Source organism: Mixophyes fleayi, chromosome 6 (genome assembly GCF_038048845.1).
Source record: "Mixophyes fleayi isolate aMixFle1 chromosome 6, aMixFle1.hap1, whole genome shotgun sequence".
Lineage (NCBI taxonomy): Eukaryota > Metazoa > Chordata > Amphibia > Anura > Limnodynastidae > Mixophyes > Mixophyes fleayi.
The window spans coordinates 123755911-123783280 of NC_134407.1; the positions used below are offsets into that span (position 1 = coordinate 123755911).

Below are 27370 nucleotides of genomic sequence, written 5' to 3' on the forward strand. Positions count from 1 at the left end.
GTAGGTGATCCATCCATGCAGAAGGGGAGCAGGAATAGTACCTTGGTAAAGAAAAAAAGACCTGTAATCCAGGCAAAGTTAACTGCAGAAAAAAATAAAATTGCCAACATGCCATTCTACACACGCAGTGGCAACAAAAAAATCAGGCCTTCGCCTTTCTCTATTAGTGCTAGCTCTGCAACTGTCACTGAGGCATCTTCTTGTAAGGTCAGTCATGACCAAGCAAGAGCTTGTCATTCTTACTCAAAAAGTGGTGCCCCAATACTTTTACGTGTAAAAACCGAGCTGGAAGAAAACAGTAAGGCATTAGAAGAAAATGTATGTTCAGATTCAGAAATGACACAAATGCCTGAGGAGAGTCTATCCACTAGTGTTATGTTTAAGCCTGACCTTTCTGATACTGTACCGATAAAGAAGGCTCCTTTCAGCCCAAGTGTAGCTGGCGATACTCAAATTGAGGATGCCACTTTGGAATTGAAACAGGATGAGGGGGATATTTGTGTAACTGACGACGGCGCTAATGAGGATGTTGCTGAGAATGATGTTGTTTGTGTAAGTCCTGCACCAGTAGAAGCAGTTCTTGCACGTGATAAGAAGAAGGCAATTGTCATGCCTGGGCATAAGACCAAAAAATCCACCTCTTATGTGTGGAATTATTTTTACCCAAATCCTGACAACAGATTTCTAACCATTTGTAGCGTTTGTAAAGCCACAGTCAGTAGAGATAGAGACCTTAACAGTGGCGCACGCAGGGGGGGTTTCTGCATGCGCAGCTGCTCTCTCGGGTTTTTGTTTTGTTTTTTGTTTTCTCCGTGCGCCCCTGTTTAACCATCTAGGAACCTCATCCATGTTATGCCATTTGAAGCAAGTTCATGGCAAGCTGTTGGGAAAATCTGAAATTTATGCTAAAAAAATAACAACAAGCAGTCCAGCATCAACTAGGTCCCTTTTCTCAGCTATATCCCATCACCTGCAATCTACACCCACAACACCTTCATCATCAATATCCTCAGTAGCGATCAGAGTTAGTCCTGCATCCAAGTTGCTAAGGCTAGATAACTCCTTCACTATCCTGAATTCCTGAGAAGAATTCTTGAGCATTAATCCCACTGCTGATGCTACAGCTGGGGGTGGATCTTCATCCCAGAAGCAGACCGAGAAGAAGACTACTAGTAGTTTACAACAATTGACTGTTAAACAATCCTTTGCAAAAGGAAGCAAGTATTAAAGCTGTCACCCACTCGCAAAGCGGATCACAGACGCCATGGCGACTATGCTAGTATTAGATCTGCGTCCAATATCTACTATTAATGCAACTGGTTTAGACATTTACTTGAGGTCTTGTGTCCCCGTTACCAAATTCCATCACGACACCATTTTACTAGAAAATCTATTCCTCATCTCTACCAGAAGGTTAGTAAAGATGTAATTATTGGCCCACAAAATGCCATTCTACCCACTGTACACTTAACCACAGATATGTGGACAAGCAGAACTGGGCAAACTAAAGATTATATGACTGTGACAGCCCACTGGGTTTGTGATTCGCCTTCACCACCAGGAACAGCAGAAGAATGTACCCAAGAGCGTCATATTTTTCAGAGGCAGGCTACTCTGTGTATCACTGGCTTCACTAAGAGGCATACAGCTGACAATCTGTTACAAAAACTAAGGGGTGTCATTGCAAAATGGCTTAACCTGCTTGGACTCTCCTCGGGATATGTCATTTCTGATAATGCCACCAATATTGTGAGAGCATTACAGCTGGGTGAATTCCATCACATTTCCTGTTTTGCTCACACTATAAACTTGGTGGTGCAGAGCTTTTTTAAAAATGACAGGGACATGCAGGAGATGCTGTCTGTGGCCCATAAAATATCTGGACATTTCCAGCATTTCGTCAACAGCATGTAGTAGATTGCAGCAGCTACAAGAGCAATTTAATTTGCCCTGCCACCAACTGAAGCAAGAGCTGGTAATAAGGTAGATTTCCGATTTCCACCCTGTATATGCTTCTGAGGATGGAGGAACAGTGAAAAGCCATCCACTCTCACTCCATAATCCATGACATTGGGGAAGGAGGGGGGATGTATTTTACTCAAACGCAGTGGAGAATACTTTCCGTGTTGTGCAAGGTGCTTAAACCATTTGAATAGTCACCTGTGAAGTGAGTTCAGAAACTGCTAGCTTGAGCCAAGTGATTCCCTTAATTAGATTTTTGAAAAGCAGCTTGAGAAACTGAAGGAGGAGATTAAACAAGGCAATTACACAAAGTAGGTCGGACTTGTAGATCAAGTACTTTATTCGCTTCGCCAGGATCCAAGAGTTATCAAAATCCTGAAATCAGATTACTACATTTTGGTGACTGTGCTTGATCCTAGATTTAAGAGCTATGTATTCTCTTTGTTTCCAATTGACCCAAATCTCAAGATATGCAAGGAGCTCCTGGTGAGCTCAAGTGTTACGTGACAGGATGGCGTCTCCTCCTGCAGTTTCTCAGTCCACTGCTGCTCAGAAAAAACTTAGCTTTCGCAAGAGACCCAGGCATGATGCAGATGACTCACCATAACATTTTGACATCTGGGGGTAAATGTATGAACGTGCGGGTTCTTCAACACCCGCGTGTTCAGCGTGTTCGGCGATTAAATTTCAAGCGGCGCTGCATTGCAAAGGGAAGTTGCAAAACTTAAAGACACCCATTGATGATGCAGATGACTCAGCACAACATTTTAACATCTGGGGGTAAATGTATCAAGGTGCGCTTTTGCAAATCCAGCAATTTTCTCAGGAGAGTTATAACTCGATGATGTATGAAGCTGAGACTTCATGTAAAATCACCAGAGTTGTGTTTCTGTCAAAATCACTATTTCCAAAATCAATAGGGATCAAAGTCCCAAGTGTTTGCCACTATAGCTATTAAAGTCTCAAATGTATGAAGCTGCGATTAAGCAAACTCTCCTGAGTTTATTTTGAAAATCGCTACATACAACACACTGCATCCTAGCACCGTGTTTAGTAAACACATCACTGTTACACTGTCAGACTATACAGCCAGAAGTCCTGGCAGCTGTCAAATGTGTGACTTGCAAATTCATTTGCTTTGTGTTGTCAAGACAGATGTTTGTCAACAAAATCTGCATCAATGTGAGTTATACATACTTACTTATGCGATATGGCCAACTATTGCCCAATCTGAACTGTCTGGCTTACATATTACTTAGCCTATTGGTATTGTTCTTTTAAAGCTATACAAATATCTAAAAATGTTTTTATATATTGTACATTCCATATTGAAATATATACATATATTATACATGACATATTTATATACTTGCAAAAACATTCACAAGGGCAGCATTACTCAAACCATAAAAGCACTTATAGTGAAACAAGGTGTTTGAAAGCTCTACTCTTGGCTCCTGGTGAATACTGTACCCAACGATAAGTGCATAGTACTTAAAAGATGAAGGTGCAGGCCACCATATTATTATTTAGTTTTATCAATGTCTGTATTAACGTTATTAATTAATTATATTAATACTACCACTGTCCTTCCAATGACCGTTGCCTGTTTCTATAGCATAAGTGTCTATTATGGATGCTCTGTTATGCTCTTTCTTGATTATGAAGTAAATCAGAGAGTAGAGAGATATCATAAAAGTACTCCCCATTGAATAAAGGTACCTATGATCTCTAAAGTGCTTTTTTACAAGACTACCAGATCATCTATAATGTCCCCTTGTCTAGGGATTGTATTTTTTATTAAACTGCCATGTATTTGTGCCATATATTTGTGCCACTGCTCTATCACTAATTTTAGCCAGCCAGACCGCTGCAGACAGGCAAAATTGGTGAAAATTTGGACCGTTGTTAAGGGATTATTATAAAATACACTGGAAATGACTGGAAATGAATATTAATGCTATAAATAGTAATATAGGTCCAAAAACAGTTCAACACCTTTCGCGTTTGTTCGATCCAAACCGGTATGGACTGAGCTAAGAGCATGGGCAGCAGATGAACACCCCTACAATGATAAAATATTATAAATGACGCTGAAAGTTATAGTTGATCACCACGGTCTATTGCTATTACTGTAACTTTTATTAAATAGACTCCCGTGTATGTATTCTGGGTATGGTGCTCGATGGAAGTTTACAACTTAAACAGCAGATGGCAGTAGCTGTCAACATATAATTCTTTCACCTTAGGAACATAGGAAGAATTAAGCACCTTTCCTCCATAGTAATATAAGTTTGTTCCAAGCTACCAGACAAGAACTTAAGCAATTATGGCTTGCTATTTTATATTGTCTTTTGAAATATTATTGTCACTGGTGTGTAAGTGTGGTAGGTTTGACATTTTTATATAAGCTCCTGTGAAAATCAAATAATTGGATGAAGTCATTTCAAATTAATAACCATCGATTTAATTGGCTTTATCTGAAAATATGCAAATAGCACGCTGCGGTGTGGAAGGGTGCATTACGCAATAACACTAGTGAACACTTCTGCATACACTTACACTCACACATTCATTTGTAAATAGTTCACCATAATAAAGTTCCAGCACATAGGCCCTGATTCATTAAGGATCTTAAATGAAGAGGATTCTTATTTCAGTCTCCTGGACAAAACCATGTTACAATGCAAGGGGTGCAAATGAGTGTTCTGTTTTGCACATAAGTTAAATACTGCCTGTTTTTTCATGTAGCACACACATATCAACTTTAAATTTCAGTGTACAAATAAGCTATCAAGTACTTGTGTGTTAGAAAGTTTCCTAACACTATGGGTTATAATTTATGGAATCTAAGATCTATGGGGGGTATTCAATTGTTAGCGTTAACGGGGAAAAACGAGCGCTCAAAAAATCTTAGCGTTAATATGGTAATTACTCTCGAAATTTCAGCTCGCCGTGAAATTCCGCGAGTAAACTACCATATTAACGCTTTTCACGCGCAATATTACCGTATAAACGGTAATATTTTTTGAGTGCTCGTTTTTTCCCGTTAACGCTAACAATTGAATACCCCCCTGAGGCATAGCATAATCAAGTGCATGGTAATATCACAAGAAATCCATAAAGGGCCATCACACTCTCAAAAATGAATCATCGTATGGAAAAAATCAAATGTGTATTTATATTTGACATTGTATTGTCAGATTTTCTGTAGAGACTGCAGATATATAAAGAACACCTCTTGATTTTAAGCAGGTTTGGCACTATTGATCCCAATTGTTAAGCAGAAGTGCTGTTCAGACAACCGTGTCTAATTAAAAGTGTGTCAAAACACTACAAAATTGGATTGCAAGTATTAAGGGAATATTTTATCCTGTAGAAATATCTAAATTGTGTTCAATATTCTCTGTATACAAATTTAGAGCCTAAGAGAGAAAAGTCCTGCATAAGTATTATTATTATTTTCAATGTTGCTAGAAGTCACAGGAATAATGCATTCAGAAGAACATGTTGCTGAACAAATAAATGCTTTATATCAGTGGCCAAATAATGTCTGCAGCACTATCCAAATAAATATTATAGTTGGTGAAGTTATTTTTATATAATGCATATAAATGCCTGTAAAAGAGATCACATGCTTTTTTATATATTTGTATATATATTCTGTATTTTCAGAAGTTTGAGTTCCAATAACTAAATCCAATCTCATTCTCACAACAACCCACGAGTCTGGGTTCTGGTCAACATGATTGGAGAGTGGACCCATGTTTCAAGTCTCCAGTGATCACGGTAGCCAACAATACAATACATGTGCTTAAGGGGACATCTTGAAATTTTGTTAATGGAGGTTTGTAGGGGTGGGATCTTTGTAGGGTACTTGAATTGCAAATACTGATTGGGAGCAGAGTGTGTCCATCAGAGACTGTAATTCTGGTAGCATTTTTGATGGCTGTGCCAACTGTCAATACTTCTCCTTTAATGTTCAATCAACAAATTGAGCAAAAGTTTATGCCTATTGGAACAATTACCCAGCAAATGAGAAAGAAGTGACATTCAGGAAGGTCACCAGTACTGTTGCTAGAAATAGTGTCTGTTTTCTGAATGATAAAAAAATAAGACAAAAACACACAACCAGCGCCCCAAAAAAGAGATTAGTATGCTATATGATCCAGTCACACAGCAGTGTTTGTCAGAAGGTTCTTGCCTTGTGTGAATTGTGTAACAGGTGGTAATAGAATAATCTAGTGAGGTCAAGAGGGTAGTTGAAGAATATTATAAGCTTGCCTGAGTTTTCAGAGATAGATTGATGGTTTGTAGACCAGAGAAATTCTAATTGTGCGAGGGAGGGAATTCCATAGAGTGAATGCACCTCGAAAGAAGTCCTGTAACTGTCAATGGGAAGATGTGATGAGAGTGGATGAGAGATGCAGATCTTGTGCAGAACGGAGGTGTCAAGTTGGGAGATATTTTGAGGCAAGTGAGAAGTTGTTTGTTGGTGCAGCTTTGTTGATGGCCTTGTAGGTTAGTAAAAGTATTTTATATTGTATACGGAAAAGAACAGGCAACCAGTGTAGAGACACACAGAGTGATTCAGCAGTGGTATAACCATTTGCAAGTAAAATCAATCTGGCCACTGCTTACAAAATAGATCACAGAGGTGCGAGTCTCTTAAGGGAAAGATCAATAAGGAGGGACTTGCAATTGTCAATGCGGGAGATGATGATTGCATGAATTAAGGTTTTTGCAGTGTCTTGTGTAAGATATGTGCATATTCTGTAAATTTTTTTTAGATGTATGTAATATGATTTAGATATAGAGATCTTACCTTTCTAATCTCTGTTTCAGTGTTAATTTCTCTGGATCCACCTCTGCTCCGCTTTCTTTATCAGTTGTACTACCACAAGGCTCAGTACTAGGTCCACTGTTGTTCTCAATCTATACCACTTCTCTTGGAAAACTAATAAGCCCCTTTGGAATTCATTATCATCTCTATGCAACGTTACCCAAATTTATCTATCCTCTCCTGATCTCTCGACATCTGTGTTGTCTTGTGTTATTGACTGTCTTTCTGCCATTTCATCTTGGATGTCCTCTCATCAATTCAAACTCAATCTTTCTAAAACAATATAATAATATTCCCACCCACAAACAGAAGCATACTTGACATTTCTATTTCTGTTGATAACATGACCTGCAATCAGCATAGTTCTTTGCACAATGAAATGTGAGGACACATTAGGTAGAATCAGATTATAGATTATTGTAGGCAGATACTATATTGATAACTGTGAAATAATATGCTAATCTTTGTTACGCATTATCATTACACTGGGACCACTGGAGTAGCAAAGTTGGCACTTCAGGGGTCCCATTCTCATTCATTACCTTGACCCCTGCGGTCAGGAAGAACTGTTTTTGCTCCCTCCCCCATAGAAGACTTGGGGGTGGTTTTCACTAGGCCATGAAGACTGTACACTATGGTATCCCTATTATAGTTAAGACCAGCTCATGCTATCTAGTTCTCGGGTTGGTTGAGTGTTTGGGGAGATGGCCATGTTCATAATATTTAGAATTTTTTTTAAATTCTACTTTAAACTGTGCCGGCCCTGTCAAACCAGTGACTATACTTGTGGTTATGGAGGGAGGGGAATTAGTTCTGTTATTACTGAAAGACCAGACCTATAGTAGATAATAGTAAAGAAGCAGTAGAACTGACTATCATTGGTCACTGCTGTATAGTAAATGCCATTTACTGAAACAATGTCATATGTTCTGCAAAAAACATTTTCATCCTATTTGCCAAAACCATTGGCTCAAATCTATGAATAATCCCACTGACCGAACAGCAGGAGTTTTACTCATATCTAGTAACTAAGCTTTGGTTACAATGGTTAATGGGGGCACTATGCTAATGATCCCTCAGGCTGGGCACCATTAGTTTAAATGGGGTTGTGTGTTCTGCTTTTTTTGGATTTAAACTTTTCACTCTTAAATAACACTTAATGTCAAATTTAGCATTTACGTTCTTACATTTTACCATTCTTCTAATTTGAGAAAAAATACTGAGAATGCATTGAGAAAAAATATTAAAAGCACAATTTCTAGCCAAAACATAAAAGTACAAAAATTAGTTGCTAAGGTTGTGTGGAATTAACATTCCTCCTGAAATCTTATGCTAAATGACATAATTAAAGATGTCAACAATTTTTTCACATAGAACAGTTCAAATATATTAGTATTGCTAAACAATTACATCATACCGTTTTCCTTATAACATCCTTTTTTAAGTGCAAGCACTTTAATGGCACAAATAACACTAATGTAAGAAGTCCATAAAAGGATAGTATGGTCCAATCTTTTACTGATGCAATCCTGTGCTCTCAGAGTAGCACATTATGTTCCTTATTGTTGACAACAGTAAAGAGTTATTGTAAACATATACAGTGGCTCCATCCGCTTTGTGCGCTGTGGCAAAACTGCATAATAATATGTTATGGTGCTCCCAAAAGCAGCTCACACAAATACATTTTTAATAATGAAAACCTCAGTCCTCCCCCATTGTCACACCTTGCCTTCCTCCAGACTATGTTTAGGGGTCTATATATGAAGACCTCTCTATGGTGAAGATTTTCTATTGCTGCTTATCAGAATTTTTTTTAAAAAAATGGGCCAGGGGCAGCTGAGTGATGCTCCGCTCCCTGACAATGCAGGCTTGCAGGCTTGTAGCAGTATGAGGAGTCTTACTGCTCACCAGGCCAGTCTGGTGTCAATCTGCACTTGCATATTGGAACTAGAACCCTGGATTTGGGCTTCCAGTTACTGATTCACTAAAAAATAATAAAGTTACATAAAAAATTGTATAAATGAAAATGGTATAAATAAAAATCTTTATTAAAAAAAATGCTTCATTTTATTTATTACTAAAGCATTTTTTCTTAACAGTACCCCTGGCTATCGACATTCTGAGATGGCAATAGGTATACGAGGACAATGGTTATTTTAGTTAAATAGGCTTTTTCCCATGGGGAAGCTTTGCCAAAATATCTGACTGGAAGTTACTTTATTTTACATTTTCTATGCAATGTATTTTTAAAAACACCTTCCCATACCTGTAATATGTATCCAGCCTCCGAAACCCCATACTTCTGTGCCATAGAGGGCTGAACACAATGAAGCTTCTGTCTCCAAACCATTATATCCAGATTTATGTTAACTGGTATGGTGCTAATGGACTGGCAAAAAAATGTGGAGGGAAAGTATTCAAAAAGTGATTGTGATCTAATTGGTGGTGCTATATACTGTAATGGTGATCATGATGATGGTGAAGATGATGATGATGATGATGATCTATTCTTGTCACGTATACACCTGCCATTTTAACATCTACAACAGTGGAGAAAGTTTTTCAAAGGTTGCCAAGAGGCTGAAATTATAAATATGTTTTAGAAAATGGCACCAAAAGCATGTATTTTGGAAAGACCAATCGTGATAATCATCGTCTCTTTGGGTAGGTGTGTAGAAAGACGGATTTGGCAGATATTGCTAAATCATTTAACACGACTTCATAGTTGTTTACTGTTTAAGTTAAAGAGTTTTGGTCAATAAAATCAATACTTCATACATTAGCATATCTACCAATTTTGCATCTCATTTAGAACAATTGAAATCCACCCAAATCATACATGTAATCCTCACAAAACATTCCATTTCTTCCTGATCTTAGAGGTCACACACCTTATTGTAAAATGTACTGCTGTGTGTGTTGAGGACGGGGGGTGCATGTGTCTCATGTATACAAAACCAACTAAAATCAGTGACCAGACGGCAGTTTTCAATGGTTCATACTCCAGTCCAGGCTTGCTATTAAAAGTGTTATCTCTGCAGTAGTATATGTGTCAAAAAATATGATGTAAATACATTGTGATATTAGGCAGCTACATGGCAGATAAGGTTCAGAGTGGATAAGTGTAGGGTTAAGAATTTATGTCCTAGAAATATATATACATATTATGCCCAAAATAGGACAGTAAATGAATGAAAAATCACTGATGACACAGCGGTTTGCACTGTTGCATCAGAGTGCTGGGTTCATGATTCCTGACCTGGACCTTACATATGTGGAGCTGATATGTTCTCCCCATGTTAGTGTGGGTTTCCTATGTTTTCTTCCCACATTCCAAAGACATACATGGTAGGTTAATTAACTGCTCACTAAAATGGACTCTGATGTGTGCCCTTGTGTGTTAGGGAACTTAGACTAAAAGCTCCAGTGGGCCAAGGAAAAATGAGAACATCATATATAATCTGTACTGCATAATATGGTGGTGCTTTATAAACTAACAATAATAATAATAATAACTCAGGTATACTCATAGACTTGGCAACAACATGCAATGTCAACCTGCAGCATCTTGCCCTGTTGGAATATTAGCCTGAATTAAAAGTAGAGATGATCAGGCTCGGTTCCCCGAGAACCGGACCCACCCGAACGTAGCAGATTCGAGTACCGGCTCGGTACTTTCGCGCACCCTGGGAACTGAAAACGAGGCAAAGCTGACGTCGTTGGATCTCGCAAGTTTTGCATCCTATAAGTACCACCCTCCACGGCGATCCAGCACATTTTCACAGAGACACACAGAAGGGGGTAGCACAGTTCTTGGCAGTCTCTAGTGCAGTTGGGCAGTGTCATAGCTAGAAAAGAAAGAGGAGGGGTAGCAGTGTTCTTCAAAGTCTCCAGTGATATTCTACTGAGTTATAGCTCACACAGAAACAGGAGAGCTACATTGCTAATTGTCATTGATGAAATAGAAATAATAGGGCTGGCAGTCTTGTTCTAAATCTGCAGGGAAAAAAACTGTAATCCAAGCAAAGTTATCTGCAGAAAAAAATAAAATTTCCTTTCTCTATGAGTGCTAGCTCTGCAACTGTCACTGAGGCATATTCTTGTAAGATCAGTCATGACCAAGCAAGATCTTGTCATTCTGACTCCAAAAGTGGTGTCCAAATACTTTTACGTGTAAAAGCCGAGCCGAAAGAAAACAGTAAGGCATCAGAGAAAAATGTATGTTCAGATTCAGAAATGACATTAATCCATGAGGAGAGTCTATCCACGAGTGCTATGTGTAAGCCTGACCTTTCTGATAGTGTACCCATAAAGAAGGCCCCTTTCAGCATTTCTGAAGATTGCATGAGCAGCCCAGGTGTAGCCGGTGATGCACAAATTTAGGATGCCACTTTGGAATTGCAAAAGGATGAGGGGGATATTTGTGTAGCTGACGAGGATGTTGTTTGTGTAAGTCCTGCACCAAAGGAAGCAGTTCTTGCATGTGATAAGAAGAAGGCCATTGTCATGCCTGTGCATTAGACCAAAAAATCCACCTCCTGTGTGTAGTATAACTTCTTCCCAAATCCTGACAACAGTTGTCTAGTCATTTGTAGCGTTTGTTAAGCCACGGTCAGTAGAGGTAGGGACCTTAACCATCATCCATGTTACGCCATTTGTAGCGAGTTCATGGCAAGCTGTTGGGAAAATCAAAAACTTATGCCCCACAACACCTTCCTCATCAATATCCTAGCCTTGTTAAGGCTAGATGATTCTTCCACTATCCTGGATTCCTGAGAATAATTCTTGAGCATTAGTCCTACTGCTGCCGCTGCTGCTGCTGCTGCTGGGGGTAGATCTTCATCCCAGAAGCAGACCAAGAAGAAGACTACTAGTAGTTTACAACAATTGACTGTTAAACAATCCTTTGCAAGAGGAAGCAAGTTTGAAAGCTGTCACCCAGTCGAAGATGCCATGGCGACTATGCTAGTATTAGATCTGTGTCCAATATCCACTATTAATGCAGCTAGTTTCAGACAGTTACTTGAGGTATTGTGTCTCCATTACCAAATTCCTTTACGACAACATTTTGCTAGAAAAGCTATTCCTCACCTCTACCAGAAGGTTAGCAAAAATGGAATTAATGGGCTGCAAAATACCATTTTACCCCATGTACACTTAACCACAGATATGTGGACAAGCGGAACTGGGCAAACAAAAGATTATATGACTGTGACAGCCCACTGGGTTGGTGATTCGCCTTCACCAGCCAAAACAGCAGCAGCATGAACGTCCCATTTTTCAGAGGGAGGCTACTCTGTGTATCACCGGCTTCACTAAGTGTCATACAGCTGGCAATCTGTTACAAAAAAAAGAGATGTCATTGCAACATGGCTTATCCCGTCTGGACTCTCTTCAGGATATGTCATTTCTGATAACGCCACCAATATTGTGAGAGCATTACAGCTGGGTGAATTCCATCACATTCCTTGTTTTGCTCACACAATAAACTTGGTGGTACAGAGCTCTTAAAAAAAATGACAGGGACGTGCAGGAGATGCTGTCTGTGGCCCGTAAAATATCTGGAGATTTCCAGCATTCGGTAACAGCATGTAGGAGATTGCAGCAGCTACAAGAGCAATTTAATTTGTCCTGCCAACAACTGAAGCAAGAGGTGGTGGCAAGGTGGAATTCCACCCTGTAAATGCTTCTGAGGATGGAGGAACAGCAAAAACCCATCCACGCTTACTCCACAAGCCATGACATTGAGAAAGGAGGAGGACTGTATTTTACTCAAGCGGAGTGGAGATTACTTTCCGTGTTGTGCAAGGTGCTGAAACCATTCAAAGTAATCACCTGTAAAGTGAGTTCAGACACTGCGAGCTTGAGAAAGCAGGAGGTTAAATAAAGCAATTACGCTAAGTATGTCGGACTTGTAGATCAAGTACTTTATTCTCTTCGCCAGGATCCAAGAGTTTCTTGAAATCGGATTACTACATTTTGGGGACTGTGCTTGATCCTAGGTTTAAGAGTTATGTCTTCTCTTTGTTTCCAATTGACCCAGATCTCAAGAGATGCAAGGAGTGCCTGGTGAGCAAGATGACAGCTCAAGTGTTACGTAACAGGACGGCGCCTCTTCCTTCAGTTTCTCACTCAACTGCTGCTAGGAAAAATCTTATCTTTCCCAAGAGACCCAGGCATCATGTAGATGACTCAGCACAACATTTTGACATCTGGTCTGGTCTAAAAGAATTGACAAAAAAAAATGACACCTCAGCCGTATCTCCACCTGATCCTACTATCAACATCCAAAGGATGGTGGAAGATTATTTTAATGACAGCATAGAAATAGACACATCAGGCAGTCTCTTTACATACTAGGAGGAAAAAAAGGAAATTTGGAGACCCATATACCAACTCGCTTTGCACTGTCTAAGATGCCCACCCTACAGTGGGTACTCGGAAACAGTTTTCAGCACTGCTGGGAACCTTGTCAGCAAACAACGTAGGAGGTTAATTCCTCAAAATGTGAAAAAGATGATGTTCTTTAAAATGAACTGCAATTTCCACAAGGAAGGCCTTTCCTGCCAATTACATCAAAATACAGAGACTTCTGTTATGGTGGATTCCAGTGGTGATATATTAATAATGTGTAAGGATGATGTACACACTGATGAGGGTGAGGATGAGGCTGAGGATGATGACAACAACATCTTGCCACAGTAGTGTTCATTAACAGCACTGTTAGCTTAGGTGCCTTAAGGCCATTGTTAGTTTTTTTTGTGGGGCCAAACAAACCAAGCACATCAGCCGCAAAAGTGGTACTCCTTGTCACTGAAGTGCTTGGTTTGTTAAAGTGTGCATGTCCTTTTTAAATCTAACATAAGAGTGGTTGGGAGGGCCCAAGGACAATTCCATCTTGCACTACTTTTCCTTTCAGCTACCCCTGTGTGGCAATGTTTCCTAGATGTGCTATGAACTGCCGTGTGTTTGTGTCGTTGCTATGTTGCTTAACATCCAGCCAGGTCGCTGCAGTCTTTGTCCGAAAGTATAGTAAAATAATATTGTGACCTGGTGAGCAAGATGACAGCTCAAGTGTTACGTAACAGGACGGCGCCTCTTCCTTAAGTTTCTCACTCAACTGTTGCTAGGAAAAATCTTATCTTTCCCAAGAGACCCAGGCATCATGTAGATGACTCAGCACAACATTTTGACATCTGGTCTGGTCTAAAAGAATTGACAAAACAAATGACACCTCAGCCGTAACTCCACCTGATCCTACTATCAACATCCAAAGGATGGTGGAAGATTATTTTAATGACAGCATAGAAGTGTTACAAACCGCGGCGGTGCCCAGCCGCCGCGACTCCCCTACCTCCGTCCCGGCCATCGCTATGGCGACCGGGGCAACGGTCGGGAAGCTGTGTGTTAGAGCGCCGCGTCCCAGCAAGGGGAACTGCTGGGTGCGTGCGCACATAGATAACCTGTGGGCTAATTAAATATGGGCAGTATTCTGGCAGAGCTAGACTCTGATTGGTTGGGGTTAGTATTTAAGGCAATGAGGTCTGCTACCTCATTGCCGGTTATAGCTTCTGTGCTCCAGTCTGCTGACCTGCTTTTTTCTGCTCTAGTCTTCTGAGACCACTTCTGATTTACCGTGTATGACCTTTGGCTTTGAACTGACTCCGCTTGTGTATCCTGTGACCCTGATCCCTGACCTGTTTACCGTTTCTGCTTGTTTACTGATACCGCTGTCTGCTGCCGGCCCTTGACCTCTGCGTGGACCTTACTCCGCTTGCCTGGGTTCTCCCCAGCTGGTACACACTTCACGACCCTCTGTCAGTCTGCAGCCCAGTCTGTCCCCACCATCAGGGGCTCCAGTGAACACCTGACTGGCAGAGTAGATTCCGGGTTGTGTTGTGCCGGCTGGAGGGGTTCCTAACATTATAACCGGCCCACACACTGAGAAGAAGTTGCGATGGATGGAAGCGGATCCACACCGTCTCCGGCACAAGCCTTAGCAGCCCATGTTGAGTCCTTGCATCAGATGATCCAGGGATTGGCTGAGCGTCTGTCTGTTCAAGAAGAAGCCGCAAAAAACTTCTCAACATACTCCAAGTTCCACCTGTGAACCTAAGATGAATTTGCCGGATCGCTTCTCTGGAAATAGATCTCTGTTCCGGAATTTCAGGGAGAGCTGCAAGCTCTATTACCGGTTGAGACCCCGTTCCTCCGGGTCAGAGCATCAGAGAGTCGGGATCATCATTTTCCTCCTACAAGGTGATCCCCAGTCCTGGGCCTTTTCTTTGCCACAGACCAGTCCTGCCATGCAGTCCGTAGACGCTTTCTTTGAGGCATTGGGTCTACTATATGATGACCCGGATCGAGTGGCCTCCGCGGAAGCTCATCTATGGGCCTTGAAACAAGGCCGGCAGAAGAATACTGCGCTGAATTCCGTAGATGGTCACCTGATAGTGGATGGAACGACCCCGCCTTATGTAGTCATTTCCGTCTCGGCCTATTGGAACAGATCAAAGATTCTTTGGTGCAATACCCATCTCCTACCTTTCTGGAGGATATCTGATGCACCTCTCCATTAAAATTGACAGGAGGTTTAAAGAGCGGAAAACCGAAAAGGAGACATCATCACCTCCATCCGCCTTCGTTCCTGTTTCCACGGATGGTGAGGAACCGATGCAATTAGGAGCATATCGTCTTTCCCCTGAGGAAAGAGACAGGAGACGATCACAAGGCCTATGTCTTTATTGTGGCACAAGAGGCCATTTCTCCCGTTCCTGCCCAAATAAGCCGGGAAAAGAGCATGCCTAGGGAACGAGGGGAAAGTTCACCTAGGTCTGCAGATTGTCTCCCCGAAAAATGCCGTATTGATCCCTGCGCAGCTCACGTTCAATACCCTTTCCATGGATCTGGCAGCCTTCATTGACAGTGGAGCTGCGGGCAACTTCCTTGACATCGGGTTCGCCCGCGCTGCTGAAATTCCAATGGTAAGACTCAAGTCTGCTGTTACTGTCCGTGGCCTAGATGGAGGTCCGTTACCTGGTGGCAAGATTTCCTGGGAGACCCCGCCACTACAGTTGAATATCGGAACCCTCCATTCAGAATCAATAACCTTCCTCCTTATTGATTGCTCATCGGTGCCCTTGATCCTGGGCCACCCATGGCTTTCCCGGCATAACCCTGTAGTGGACTGGATAAAAGGAGAAATTGTCCACTGGAGTTCTTATTGTGAACAGTCTTGCTTGTCACTACCGCTGCGGGTGATCCAGTCTATTCCGGAGCAACTTCCCTCACAATACCTAGACTTCTGGGACGTGTTTTCCAAGAGAGCGGCGGATACCCTACCACCTCACCGTGACTTTGACTGCGCTATCGAGCTCATACCTGGTTCCAAGTTGCCTAAGGGACGCCTATATTCCCTCTCAGCTCCTGAGACCAAGTCCATGCAGGAGTATATTGAGGAGAATTTGGAAAAGGGCTTCATCAGGCCGTCCAAATCTCCAGTAGGAGCTGGTTGTTTTTTTGTGTCTAAAAAAGACGGAGGGCTAAGACCCTGTATTGACTACAGAGGATTGAACCTCATCACAGTCAAAAACACCTATCCACTTCCTCTCATCTCTGTATTGTTCAATCAACTAAGAGGTGCAACAGTCTTCACCAAAATTGATCTCCGGGGTGCATATAACCTCATACGTATTAGAGCAGGTGATGAGTGGAAGACGGCATTCAATACGCTCTCTGGCCACTATGAATATTTGGTCATGTCGTTTGGTCTTAGTAACGCCCCTGCAGTATTTCAGGATCTAATTAATGAAGTGCTACATGGGTTTCTGGGACATTTCATTGTGGTTTACTTGGACGACATCCTCATATATTCGGACTCGTTGTCAGTACACCAGGGTCATGTCAGACAAGTTTTACAAAAGTTGAGAAAACATCATCTCTATGCTAAACTCGAAAAATGTGAGTTTGAGGTTCAGAAGGTATCCTTTCTTGGTTATATAATCTCCTCGGAAGGATTCTCTATGGACCCAACCAAGGTCCAAGCAATCCTAGACTGGGTACAACCGAGTAACCTCAAGGCGGTCCAGAGATTCCTGGGATTCGCTAATTATTACAGGAGGTTTATTGGCGGCTTTGCGGATATTGTGGCTCCTATTGTCACCTTGACTCGCTAGGGAAGCGACCCAACTAACTGGACATCTCAGGCAATAACTGCATTTGAAACCCTGAAGAACGCCTTCGTGTCTGCTCAGGTCCTCAGACACCCAGATCCTAAGTTACCGTTTATCCTTGAGGTTGATGCCGCTGACGTCGGTGGGGGTGCCATCTTGTCTCAAAAAGATTCCCAGACTCACCGCTTACATCCATGTGCCTATTTCTCTCGCCAGTTCTCTTCAGCGGAGGCCAACTATGATGTGGGACACCGAGAGCTGTTGGCAATCAAATGGGACTTTGAGGAATGGCGACATTGGTTGGAAGGCGCTACACACCAGATCTCCGTTATAACGGATCATAAAAATCTGCAGTATATACAGTCGGCCAAACGACTGAACCCTCGGCAGGCTCGTTGGTCGCTGTTCTTCACTCGTTTTAACTTTGTAATTACATATCGTCCAGGATCTAAGAATGTCCTGGCAGACGCCCTGTCCAGAAGCTTTCTGGCACACCATGCTTCGGTTACTAATCCAGAACCTATTATCCCCTTGTCTATGATTCCTGCTGGGTTAACCCAAGACCTGAGCTGTACTTTACAAAGGTTTCAGAGATTAGCTCCTGATAATACTCCAGTAGGATGTTTGTTTGTCCCAGTTCATCTGAGGAGGGCAGTTCTTGCTGAAGCACATGATAGTCAAACTGCTGGAAATCCGGGAGTCTTTAAGACATTAGAAATCCTTTCCCGTACTGTATGGTGGCCATCTTTGTCTGCTGACGTCAAGAGTCACGTCCTGTCATGTGAGGTTTGTGCCAGAAACAAAGTCCCCAGGACCCGTCCAGTAGGTCAGTTAGTTCCTTTGGCCATTCCTGTAAAACCATGGACACACTTGTCCATGGACTTTATAGTTGATCTACCACCTTCTGCAGGACACACTACCATTTGGGTCGTGGTAGACCGGTTCAGCAAAATGTCACATTTCATTCCACTAACCAAACTGCCTACTGCTCGGGATTTGGCCGTCTTATTCATTCAACATATTTTCCGGCTCCATGGACTTCCTACTGACATCGTCTCCGATCAAGGTTCTCAGATCATAGCCCAATTCTGGAAATCCTTCTGTACTCTCCTTGGAATCAAGATCAGTTTATCATCCGCATATCACCCTCAGTCAAATGGGCAAACTGAAAGGGTTAACCAGTCATTGGAACAGTTCCTCCGATGTTATACTTCAGAATTCCATGACAACTGGTCCTCTTTGCTGCCCTGGGCAGAGTTTGCCTACAATAACTCATCTCACTCATCTACTCAAACTTCCCCGTTCTACTGTAACTTCGGTTTCCATCCCTGGTGTAATTCGCTATATTCCCTCAAATCTGCTGGTATCCCGGAGATTCGTTCCACAGCTGCTGATCTGAAAGTAATTTGGAGGAAAGTTCAGTCCTCCTTGAGAAAATTTTCATTGTCTGCTAAAAAAAATTCGGACCGCCATCGTACCACCTGCTCATTCAAAGTGGGCCAGAAAGTGTGGCTTTCAACTCGGAATGTTAGGCTCAGACAGCCTTGTAAAAAACTGGGGCCTAAATTTATTGGTCCGTTCATGATCACCAAGCAGATTAATCCGGTAGTATTTAGATTGAAGATCCCTGGCTCTCTGAAAATCCCCAACAAATTTCAGTGTACGTTACTTAAGCCAGTATTATACCCGAATCAATCCCAGCCTACAGGGCCTTCTGTGGGAATTAGGAACTTACCACAAAAATTTGTGGTCCAGAAAATCCTCGACTCTAAAAGAGTGATGTTCTTTAAAATGAACTGCAATTTCTACAAGAAAGGCCTTTCCTGCCAATTACATCAAAATACAGAGACTTCTGTTACGGTGGATTCCATTGGTGATATATTAATAATGTGTAAGGATGATGTACACACTGATGAGGGTGAGGATGAGGCTGAGGATGATGACAACAACATCTTGCCACAGTAGTGTTCATTAACAGCACTGTTAGCTTAGGTGCCTTAAGGCCATAGTTAGCTTTTTTTTGTGGGGGCCAAACAAACCAAGCACATCAGCCGCAAAAGTGGCACTCCTTGTCACTGAAGTGCTTGGTTTGTTAAAGTGTGCATGTCCTTTTTAAATCTAACATAAGAGTGGTTGGGAGGGCCCAAGGACAATTCCATCTTGCACAACTTTTCCTTTTAGCTACCGCTGTGTGGCAATGTTTCCTAGATGTGCTATGAACTGCCGTGTGTTTGTGTCGTTGCTCTGTTGCTTAACATCCAGCCAGGTCGATGCAGTCTTTGTCCGAAAGTATAGTAAAATAATATTGTGACCTGTGAGGTGGTCAAAATCGACTGCAAATGACTTGAAATTAGTGTTATTGAGGTTCATAATATTGTAGGAACAAAAAAAGGAACAAAATTATGTGATTTTAGCATAGTTTAGCCATTTTTCTAAAAAATACAGATCCAAAACCAAAACCAAAACCCACAAGGGCGGTTAGGTCAAAACCAAAGTTAATCCAGATCCAAAACCAAAACCAAAACCAGAACTTGTGGGTCAGTGAACATATCTAATTAAAAGGGGCACAGACTCAAGATCCAATACAATATCATCAACTATCAACATACCATAGTCTAGAGGGAGAAAGGTATAATTTTGCTCCACTATCACTATGGTTACTAAATGCAGTACCAATGCACAAAATGGGTGGCCTGGAATTGGCAACAAAAGGACTAGGGTCAAGATCTCAGCTATGAAGAAAGAATGCCCAAGCTAGATTTGTTTACCCTCAATAACCAACATTTAAATGATTAATAAAGCACAAAATTGGAATTTCATATATAAACCATAAAGGTAAAATATATTGTCCTGTGCACACCATACATTTTAACAAGACTAGCCTGGTGAAGCAATAAGTTAAGCCTTATCACACCCATGCAGCTGATGGGATAGAAAATCAGCCTTTTCGCCACATGTTGATAATTATTGGCCCCAGTGTCTTAATGGGATCTGACACCAATATACATCTGCACTTCCTGTTGCAGAGAAGTGAAAGAGAGAATGATGAAAATGTTTAGTTTAGTATTAACACTTCAGTGTACTTCATGCCTACTTTTTAGCTCAGTGATACACAGTATTTCATATAAATTATGGTTGGTTTACTTGCTGTTTAAGAAAAATATAATCACTCTATATGAAAACAATTATGAACAGTAAAAACTCCTTTCTTCAACCTTTTCAGTATGTGGACTCCACAAAGGAGTCAAGGTCAACTCTTGTGAAAAGGGTTATAACAAGTAACAGCAATGAAACCATAGTATGCACTCTAAGAAGAACTGTTACTTGTAGTCAATGTAGATATATTTAAGTTAAATTTGTACAGTCCAGCTAGACTGCCAACCAAGACTTTCTAAAGTATAATTTATCATTCTTACAATCCCAGCATCAACTTCAATGCTTGGAAAAATGAACTGATGTGCAGCGGAGGTTCACAACAGCAAAGTTGTGAGTGAGTACTAATGTGAGTAGTATAGGTGGGAGTAGGGTAAGCTTCAATAAATTGGTGGATTTTAAGAGAGCGTTTAAAGATTTGACAGTGGGAGAGTTTTATCAGTGTGGTTGGGAATTCCATAAGTGTTTAGTAGCACAGGAGAAGTCATGTAGGTGGGAATCAGAGGTGTTTTTTCAGGTAAGGCAAGGGTGAGGTGAGGTTCTAGATGTATCTAGGGTTGCTGGTGTTAAACATTTTGTAGGTGAGGATAAGTAAATTGAATGGATTCTGGAGAATATGGGGAACCAGTCTAGGCACATGCAAAGTGGTACAGCGGATGTTGAGTGGTGAGAGAGCAGTCTAGCTACGGCATTTAGGACAAATTGAAGCAGGGATACATGAATGAGATGAATGCCAGTTAGGAAGAAATTCATGTGAGAGAATGGAAAAGAGTTTTGATAGCATCTTCGTTAAGATAAGGGTAAGGTCTATCAATATTTCAAAGGTGGAGGCGTTGGGACTGGGAGAAAGATTAGATGCGAGCAGAGGTGGAACTAGCAAGCTGTGGAAGCAGAGAGGGGGGAATCGGGGCCCCCAACCCTCTGCATTTGCAATGCAACGGGCTCCATTGGCTCCATGGACCCCAGTGCATGGCACCTGCCGCACCAATGGTAGTTCCACCACTGGACAAGAGGAGTAAAACGTAGGGCGATGTCAAGTGTGAAACTAAGGTAGCAGACTTGGGAGCCTATATATATATATATATATATATATATATATATATATATATAGGAAATTAAACATCACTGATTATATCTTTTTCCAGCCCAACTGGAATGGGAAAATACTTAACAGAAGTATATAATCCAGTCACACAGCAAAGCTAATTTAGTACTATAATTTAGTATGTTGTTTGCATAAAGTCAGGGATGGCTCTACCATTAGGCACACCTAGGGGTAAATGTATCAAGCTGCAAGTTTTTGGCGGGCTTGAAAATTGGAGATGTTGTCTATAGCAACCAATCAGATTCTAGGTATCATTTATTTAGTACATTCTACAAAATGATAGCTAGAATCTGATCCATTGCTATAGGCAACATCTCCACTTTTCAAACCTGCCAGAAACTCACAGCTTGATAAATATGTTACCTAGTGTTAGGACTCTGTCCTTATTTTGAATCAGAACTGCAGTATCTCTGTGCTACCAGATGTGCTGCTGTTATTCTCGAACATTTTCTCCTCACCTACAGGAGTTAATGTCATTCCTCTTTTTAATCACCTGTGTCTGGCCTTTATAAGACTGCCTGTTCCAGCAAACTGTGCTAGTTTAATTGTCCTTGCTGCTGCTCTCTATGGGTAACTCCTGTGATCTCGTCCTGATCTGTCTCTGGTTTTCTGACTCCTGTTTATCTCATTGCATTGCACCTTTTATAGTGACCCTGACTTAGGCTTCATTTGACTTTGCTCCTGTTTATTCCCTGGTACTGTTGGGGACCTTTCAGCTCATGAACCTGGCTTGCCTGACCTTCAGGCCTCCAGTATGATTGTTCCCTTGGTCAGCCAATGTAACCTACTACCACAGCTAAACCTGGTCATTCCAGTATCCTGAACCTTCAGCTGTCCTATTGTGCCTGCTCTCCAGTAACTTGGGCTACTCAGATAAACCTGGAGATTCCAGTATCCTGTAACTACAGCTATCCTATTGTGCATACTATCCAGTAACTCCTATTTTTGATGGAGACATTACTCCATGTGCAAGCCTACTGGTAGATCATCTTGACACCACTCGGCAGAACCTATTTGCCTCTATAGTTAGGTCTTTAAGAGGAGAGGCTCTAAGGTGGGCGCGTTGCCTCATAGACTCCAAAGTACCCGTATTGCAGAATATTACTGCATTTAATGATGCAGTTATTAAAACGTTCTGCCCATCTACGGTCATAGCATTTCTTGAGAAAACTGCTTTTCTTATGCCCACCTCAGATCACAAGGTTCTTTCAAAAAAAGAGCAAGCTTAAAAGAAAAGAAGAGCCTGAATTTTGAGTCTATGGAGCGTCTGGAGTCCACTCATTAAAGGGAGAGCCAAGTTAGGACTTTGTCCTTATTTTGAATCAGGCCTGTAATATCTCTGTGCTACCAGAGGTGATGCTGTTATACTTGGAAATCTTCTCCTCACCTGCAGGAGTTTATCTCACTCCCCTGTTTAATCACCTGTGTCTGGCCTTTATAAGACTGCCTGTTCCAGCAAACTGTGCCAGTTCAATTGTCTCTGCTGCTGGTCTCTCTGAGTAACTCCTGTGATCTGGTCTTGATTTGTCTCCTGGTACCGAACCCCTGTTTATCTCATCATATTGCACCTTTATAGTGACCCTGACTTCAGTTTCATTTGGCTTGGTTCCTGTTTATTCCCTGGTAGTGTTGTGGACCTTTCGGCTTCTGACCCTGGCTGGCCTGACCTTCTTTCAGTCTGATTGTTCCCTGGGTCATCCAATGTTACTTGCTACCACAGCAAAATCTGGTCATTCTGGTATCTTGTACCTGCAGCTAATTTATTGTGCCTGTTCTCCAATAACTTGGGCTTCTCAGATAAACCTGGATATTCTGGTATCCTGTACCTGCAGCTATTCTATTGTGACTGGTATTTAGTAACTCCTACTTCTCAGCTAAACCTGGTAATCCTAGTTTTCTGCACCTGCAGATCTCCATTTGCGCCTGTTATTCAGCATCTCCTGCTTTCTATACTAAACCTGGTAATCATGCTATCTTGCTCCTGTTATTTCTAACTTGTGCTAGCTTATTTTCCATTGACTGCATCTAGTTTATACCTGTGTGACCTGAGCGGAAAATAAATAGACTCTATTTCATTTACATTACTCTCCATGGTCTTTCTACTGGGAACCCTAACATCTAGCCTCCATGGCATCCCTACAAGGAATGCCAGCAGATAACATGAAGGTGGCTTGCATGTGAAGGTGCAACCTGCTGCTTCTCCATGTCAGTGTTATGCCAGAATTGTGGTGCTTTGCCATGATGTCTTAGTCCAGCACCATGTTTCCAGTCTGAGGAGCCGAGGCTGTCTTCCCCAACTCCCTGCTAAAGTAAGGAGCTCACCTTTGGGAAACCCCAGAGAGGAGAAATTTGCGTAATGGCACAAAGGGGTGTTGGACCATGGTTGTGATTTGCATTACTTGCATTATTAAGTCCCCACTTACTTCATACTAAAGTGAAGCGAGATCTGGGAGGATGTCCTACTCTCTTGGGAGTTCAGGAGTTTTCCCTGAATTCGGGAGTCTCCAAGACATTTCAGGAGAGTAGTCAAGTGTGACTGGATCACTCATAAATAACATATGGTATGAATGCATTTAAAGGAAATAGCGCAGGTTGCTTTCTTCTTTATATAATTGCACAAGCACTTATGTTTGATATTGTGTATATGTTGACATAGGAAATCGTTATTTCTGAGACCAGGGTAAAAAATTAGTTTTTTCTGTTTAACCTTTCTAAAGCAAATGTATCATTTCTGATGTATATATCTGATACAATGAGCCTTTGTTTACAAAGTCTTTTGTGTATTATGATGTGGCGAAATGACTTATTTGAGGGTTGTACTTTTTCTTTGGGAATGTGTATTCTGCGACTGTCTGAAGTATTCATGCCAGTTAGACCTTGTGACTTGCTAGTGGGTCTCCTGCCTCTGAAATAAGATGCAGGATATCACAGCAAGGTTTTTAAGAATTTCATAGATAAGTGTAAATATGGTTGGCTTTGCAATGCATGTAAATCTGTGTTTTGGGTAAACAGGTTATATCCTGATTCTAAAATTAGCCTGTGTCTGAAGTGTATAAAAGGCACTGGCTTGTATTGAAAACTTGTTTTTCTGATTTCATCTGACTTGAGTGATCACCTGGTACCTTTAACCAGTGTGAGGGCAAATAAATATTGCTTCAAAGACCTGCTTGGAAATATCTTCAATATTGCAGTATTCCTGTGACCTGCAGATTAGACCCAAAATCGAATCCGTTCACGGCTGTTCTGAGGTTTGGACCCATTTTTCCAGTACCACCTCTCTGTCTGCTACCCATGCAGCCCTGGTCAGTGTGATAGGCCAGGGGGGATTCATCCACAACTCCCCTGATCCATACTAAGAGGTCAGGAGTACCAGCCCAGGTACACCAGTAACGGGGTACACTCGCAGCGTCAGTTACCCAGAAGAAACCCGGTACTGGATGCCGGTAAGGAATCCAGTGGTGGCAGCACGTGTAAGCCCCTCCTACTGCAGCAAGAGAACGCATTTAGGATAACAAAAGGGAATGGTGGCAAAGTAAGCCCAGCCGGTTCCCAGCAACAACAGACAGGGTGACATAGGCGGTCCATCCTATCACAGCAAGTATGCTACAGGTGTATGTTAGTGTAATTTACTTAAGGACTTTGTATGTTAGTAGAAGTAGAGAAAATACTAGAATTAATTTAACTTTACAGTTAGTATTTAGTTGTAATGAGCAAATTTACAAGTTGGGATGATTGTCACATTGAATTAGGGATTAAATTTAAGGATTATTGATCTCATTTGCAGTAGCCCGCAATTTTGCTGCCTGAAAACACACTTAACAAACATTTGCGGCCTAATGTGTGTACTTTGAGTTGCTTTATATCTAAAGATACAGCTCAAAATACAGTGCAAGAATACATCTGCATCAAGATACACTAGCAAAAATAAGTGTACAACAGAATCAACCCAGTTTTTGGAACAAAAAGTTTACTCTCTTAGTTCTTCAGCTATGTAGAGCCCACAACATAATTGTGTCAGAGTATTGATTTTAGGACTATAAAGAAACATAGAATATTGATGACAGATCAATTGGTCCAACCATTTTATTTGTTAATGGCATAGTCTAGATATTTTGCTATGTTTATTCCAAGTATTTTTAAATGTTCTCTGCCTGGAGATTCTTCTAAGTTGCCAGTGCTCCAACTTGAATGCAGATATTAACTGAATGATAAGTTGTCGCACAGAGTGCCTTATAGTGCCTTAAAACCTCATTTAATGTTTGGAACAATTTTGAGTCATGATCTTGCGGGATGGTCAATGCTCCTTTTTTTTTCATTATTTTATTATCATGCATGCGAATATCCATGTCCCAGCTCTAACTAACAGTAATAAACATATGTAATTGTATGAAGTCAGGAAATAATTGATAATTTCAGGCAAAATCAAACATTTCTTTATTGGTTTTGTGTTTTTTGCTCCATCGTGGGTAAAGTGACTTTGGATTTTCAGGATAGAATGTTGAATTTAATGGGAATATGCATTTTTAAATAATGACGCTACCATACAATACAATTTATTATGTTATTATCTATTAAACCATTAATTAGTACTCTGAAACAACATACTGTCACGCAGTGAAAAACTGTTTCTAGTTGGTGTCACTAGTTACTGAAGCAAAAGTTCTTTAAAATAGTTTACAAAATTGCCTTACAAAATATTTAAAAGTCCATCATTTTATAGCTTTTATTTGCCTATTATTGTTCCTATCCTCATAAGAAACATTATCTGTTTTTTGCCCAAGAGCTACTACTGCATATAGAAGTATAAACTGTTTATATGTTTTAGAGGCATCATAACAAATATGATAAATACAACCAAAATTAAACAAATGATACATGCTTTCCGGAATAAGTTGGGAAGTTTACATTTTATTTATTCTTATATTAGCTATTTATATGTTTATTTATTTCATCATAAAATGGTGAGTTTACTGTTTGTTGTAAATACCTATAAATCATATTTAAGTGACTCTAAATAGACATATATAATAAATACATTTAAAACAGCTATACAGCAGAAGCAATAATATTTGTAGCTCATTCACCATATTTATAAAAGTATAAATATAATCATTTTGTATAAATCGCTGTCATATTACAACTATTTAATGAACACCACCTACACAACCTGAAAACTGTCTAGTCTAATTACAAAACTGTACACTCACAATAAGCCAAGTTCCTTCAAATTCATAGAAAGCATAACCCAAATAGGAAAACAAACATAGTAGTAATAAGGTCTCTTTGAATTAATTCACAAAACAACAGCTGGTTAGTGATCAGATATACAAATTAGCAATGTAGATTTGCATAACCACTCAGAATTATTAAGATGCTCTGAAAGCAGCTTACAGTGTTCAGTGTCCTACCTTCAGCATTAAAACTGCGTATTACATTGGCCATTGGCATGGACGTTCTGTCATCTGCGTATTGGTTGTACAGATCAATCATATACTGGGGAAGCTTCATCATGGGTTTCTCCTGGATTGATACTCCTGATAAGTTCAAATTCTGTATAAGATCCTCTTTCATCCTTCCAGTCAAGGAGCTCAGAACTTGTTCTGCTTCTTCTTCATAATTGTTTAGAAAGTGTTTTTGTCCCCATTCCGGCAAAGGTTTGGTGAGAGTAAGCCTTGCTAGGAAAACAAGTAGAGTGCAAACCACTAGTAATTTGGAATACCACATTGTCATATTTTTCCCTGGAGGTGCTTATGGAACAACGTTAAGGTTTAAAAGGTTCCCTTAACTACTGTGGATAAATTTGGCAGGAATAAGCAAGCAAGGGCTGTTTGAGTTTTTTTTAAGTGACTAGCCTGTCAGTTATGAACCAGACCAAAATATTCACTGCTTCTTATCTAGGGCTTGGATTGCAATGTATCAACTAAGCTTATCGCATTGAAGTCCTTAGTTAATGATGATTCTGTAAACATGGTAACCTTGTGTAGGACTTGAAGGGACAGCCTCCATATACTGTACAGATGGGGCTACTGCTTAATTAACTGTTCTTGAGGAAATATGCACATTCTTCATTTGGGAAATTTCCCAAAACATTGTTTACCCATCCCCCACAAAAAGCATGACACAATATGACATTTT

At 40.8% G+C, this 27370-nt stretch overlaps 1 protein-coding gene across 1 annotated transcript in view; it reads right to left on the reverse strand.

The window, feature by feature from the left end:
• The window catches only part of GDF2 (growth differentiation factor 2), a 50566-nt gene extending 23438 nt beyond the window's left edge, over window positions 1–27128 (reverse strand). The window contains exon 1 of the mRNA XM_075217257.1: window positions 26644–27128. Within this exon, the coding sequence (XP_075073358.1) occupies window positions 26644–26965 (322 nt within the window). The 5' untranslated portion in view covers window positions 26966–27128. The remainder of the gene's footprint in view (window positions 1–26643) is intronic.
• Between the last annotated feature and the right edge of the window lie 242 nt (window positions 27129–27370).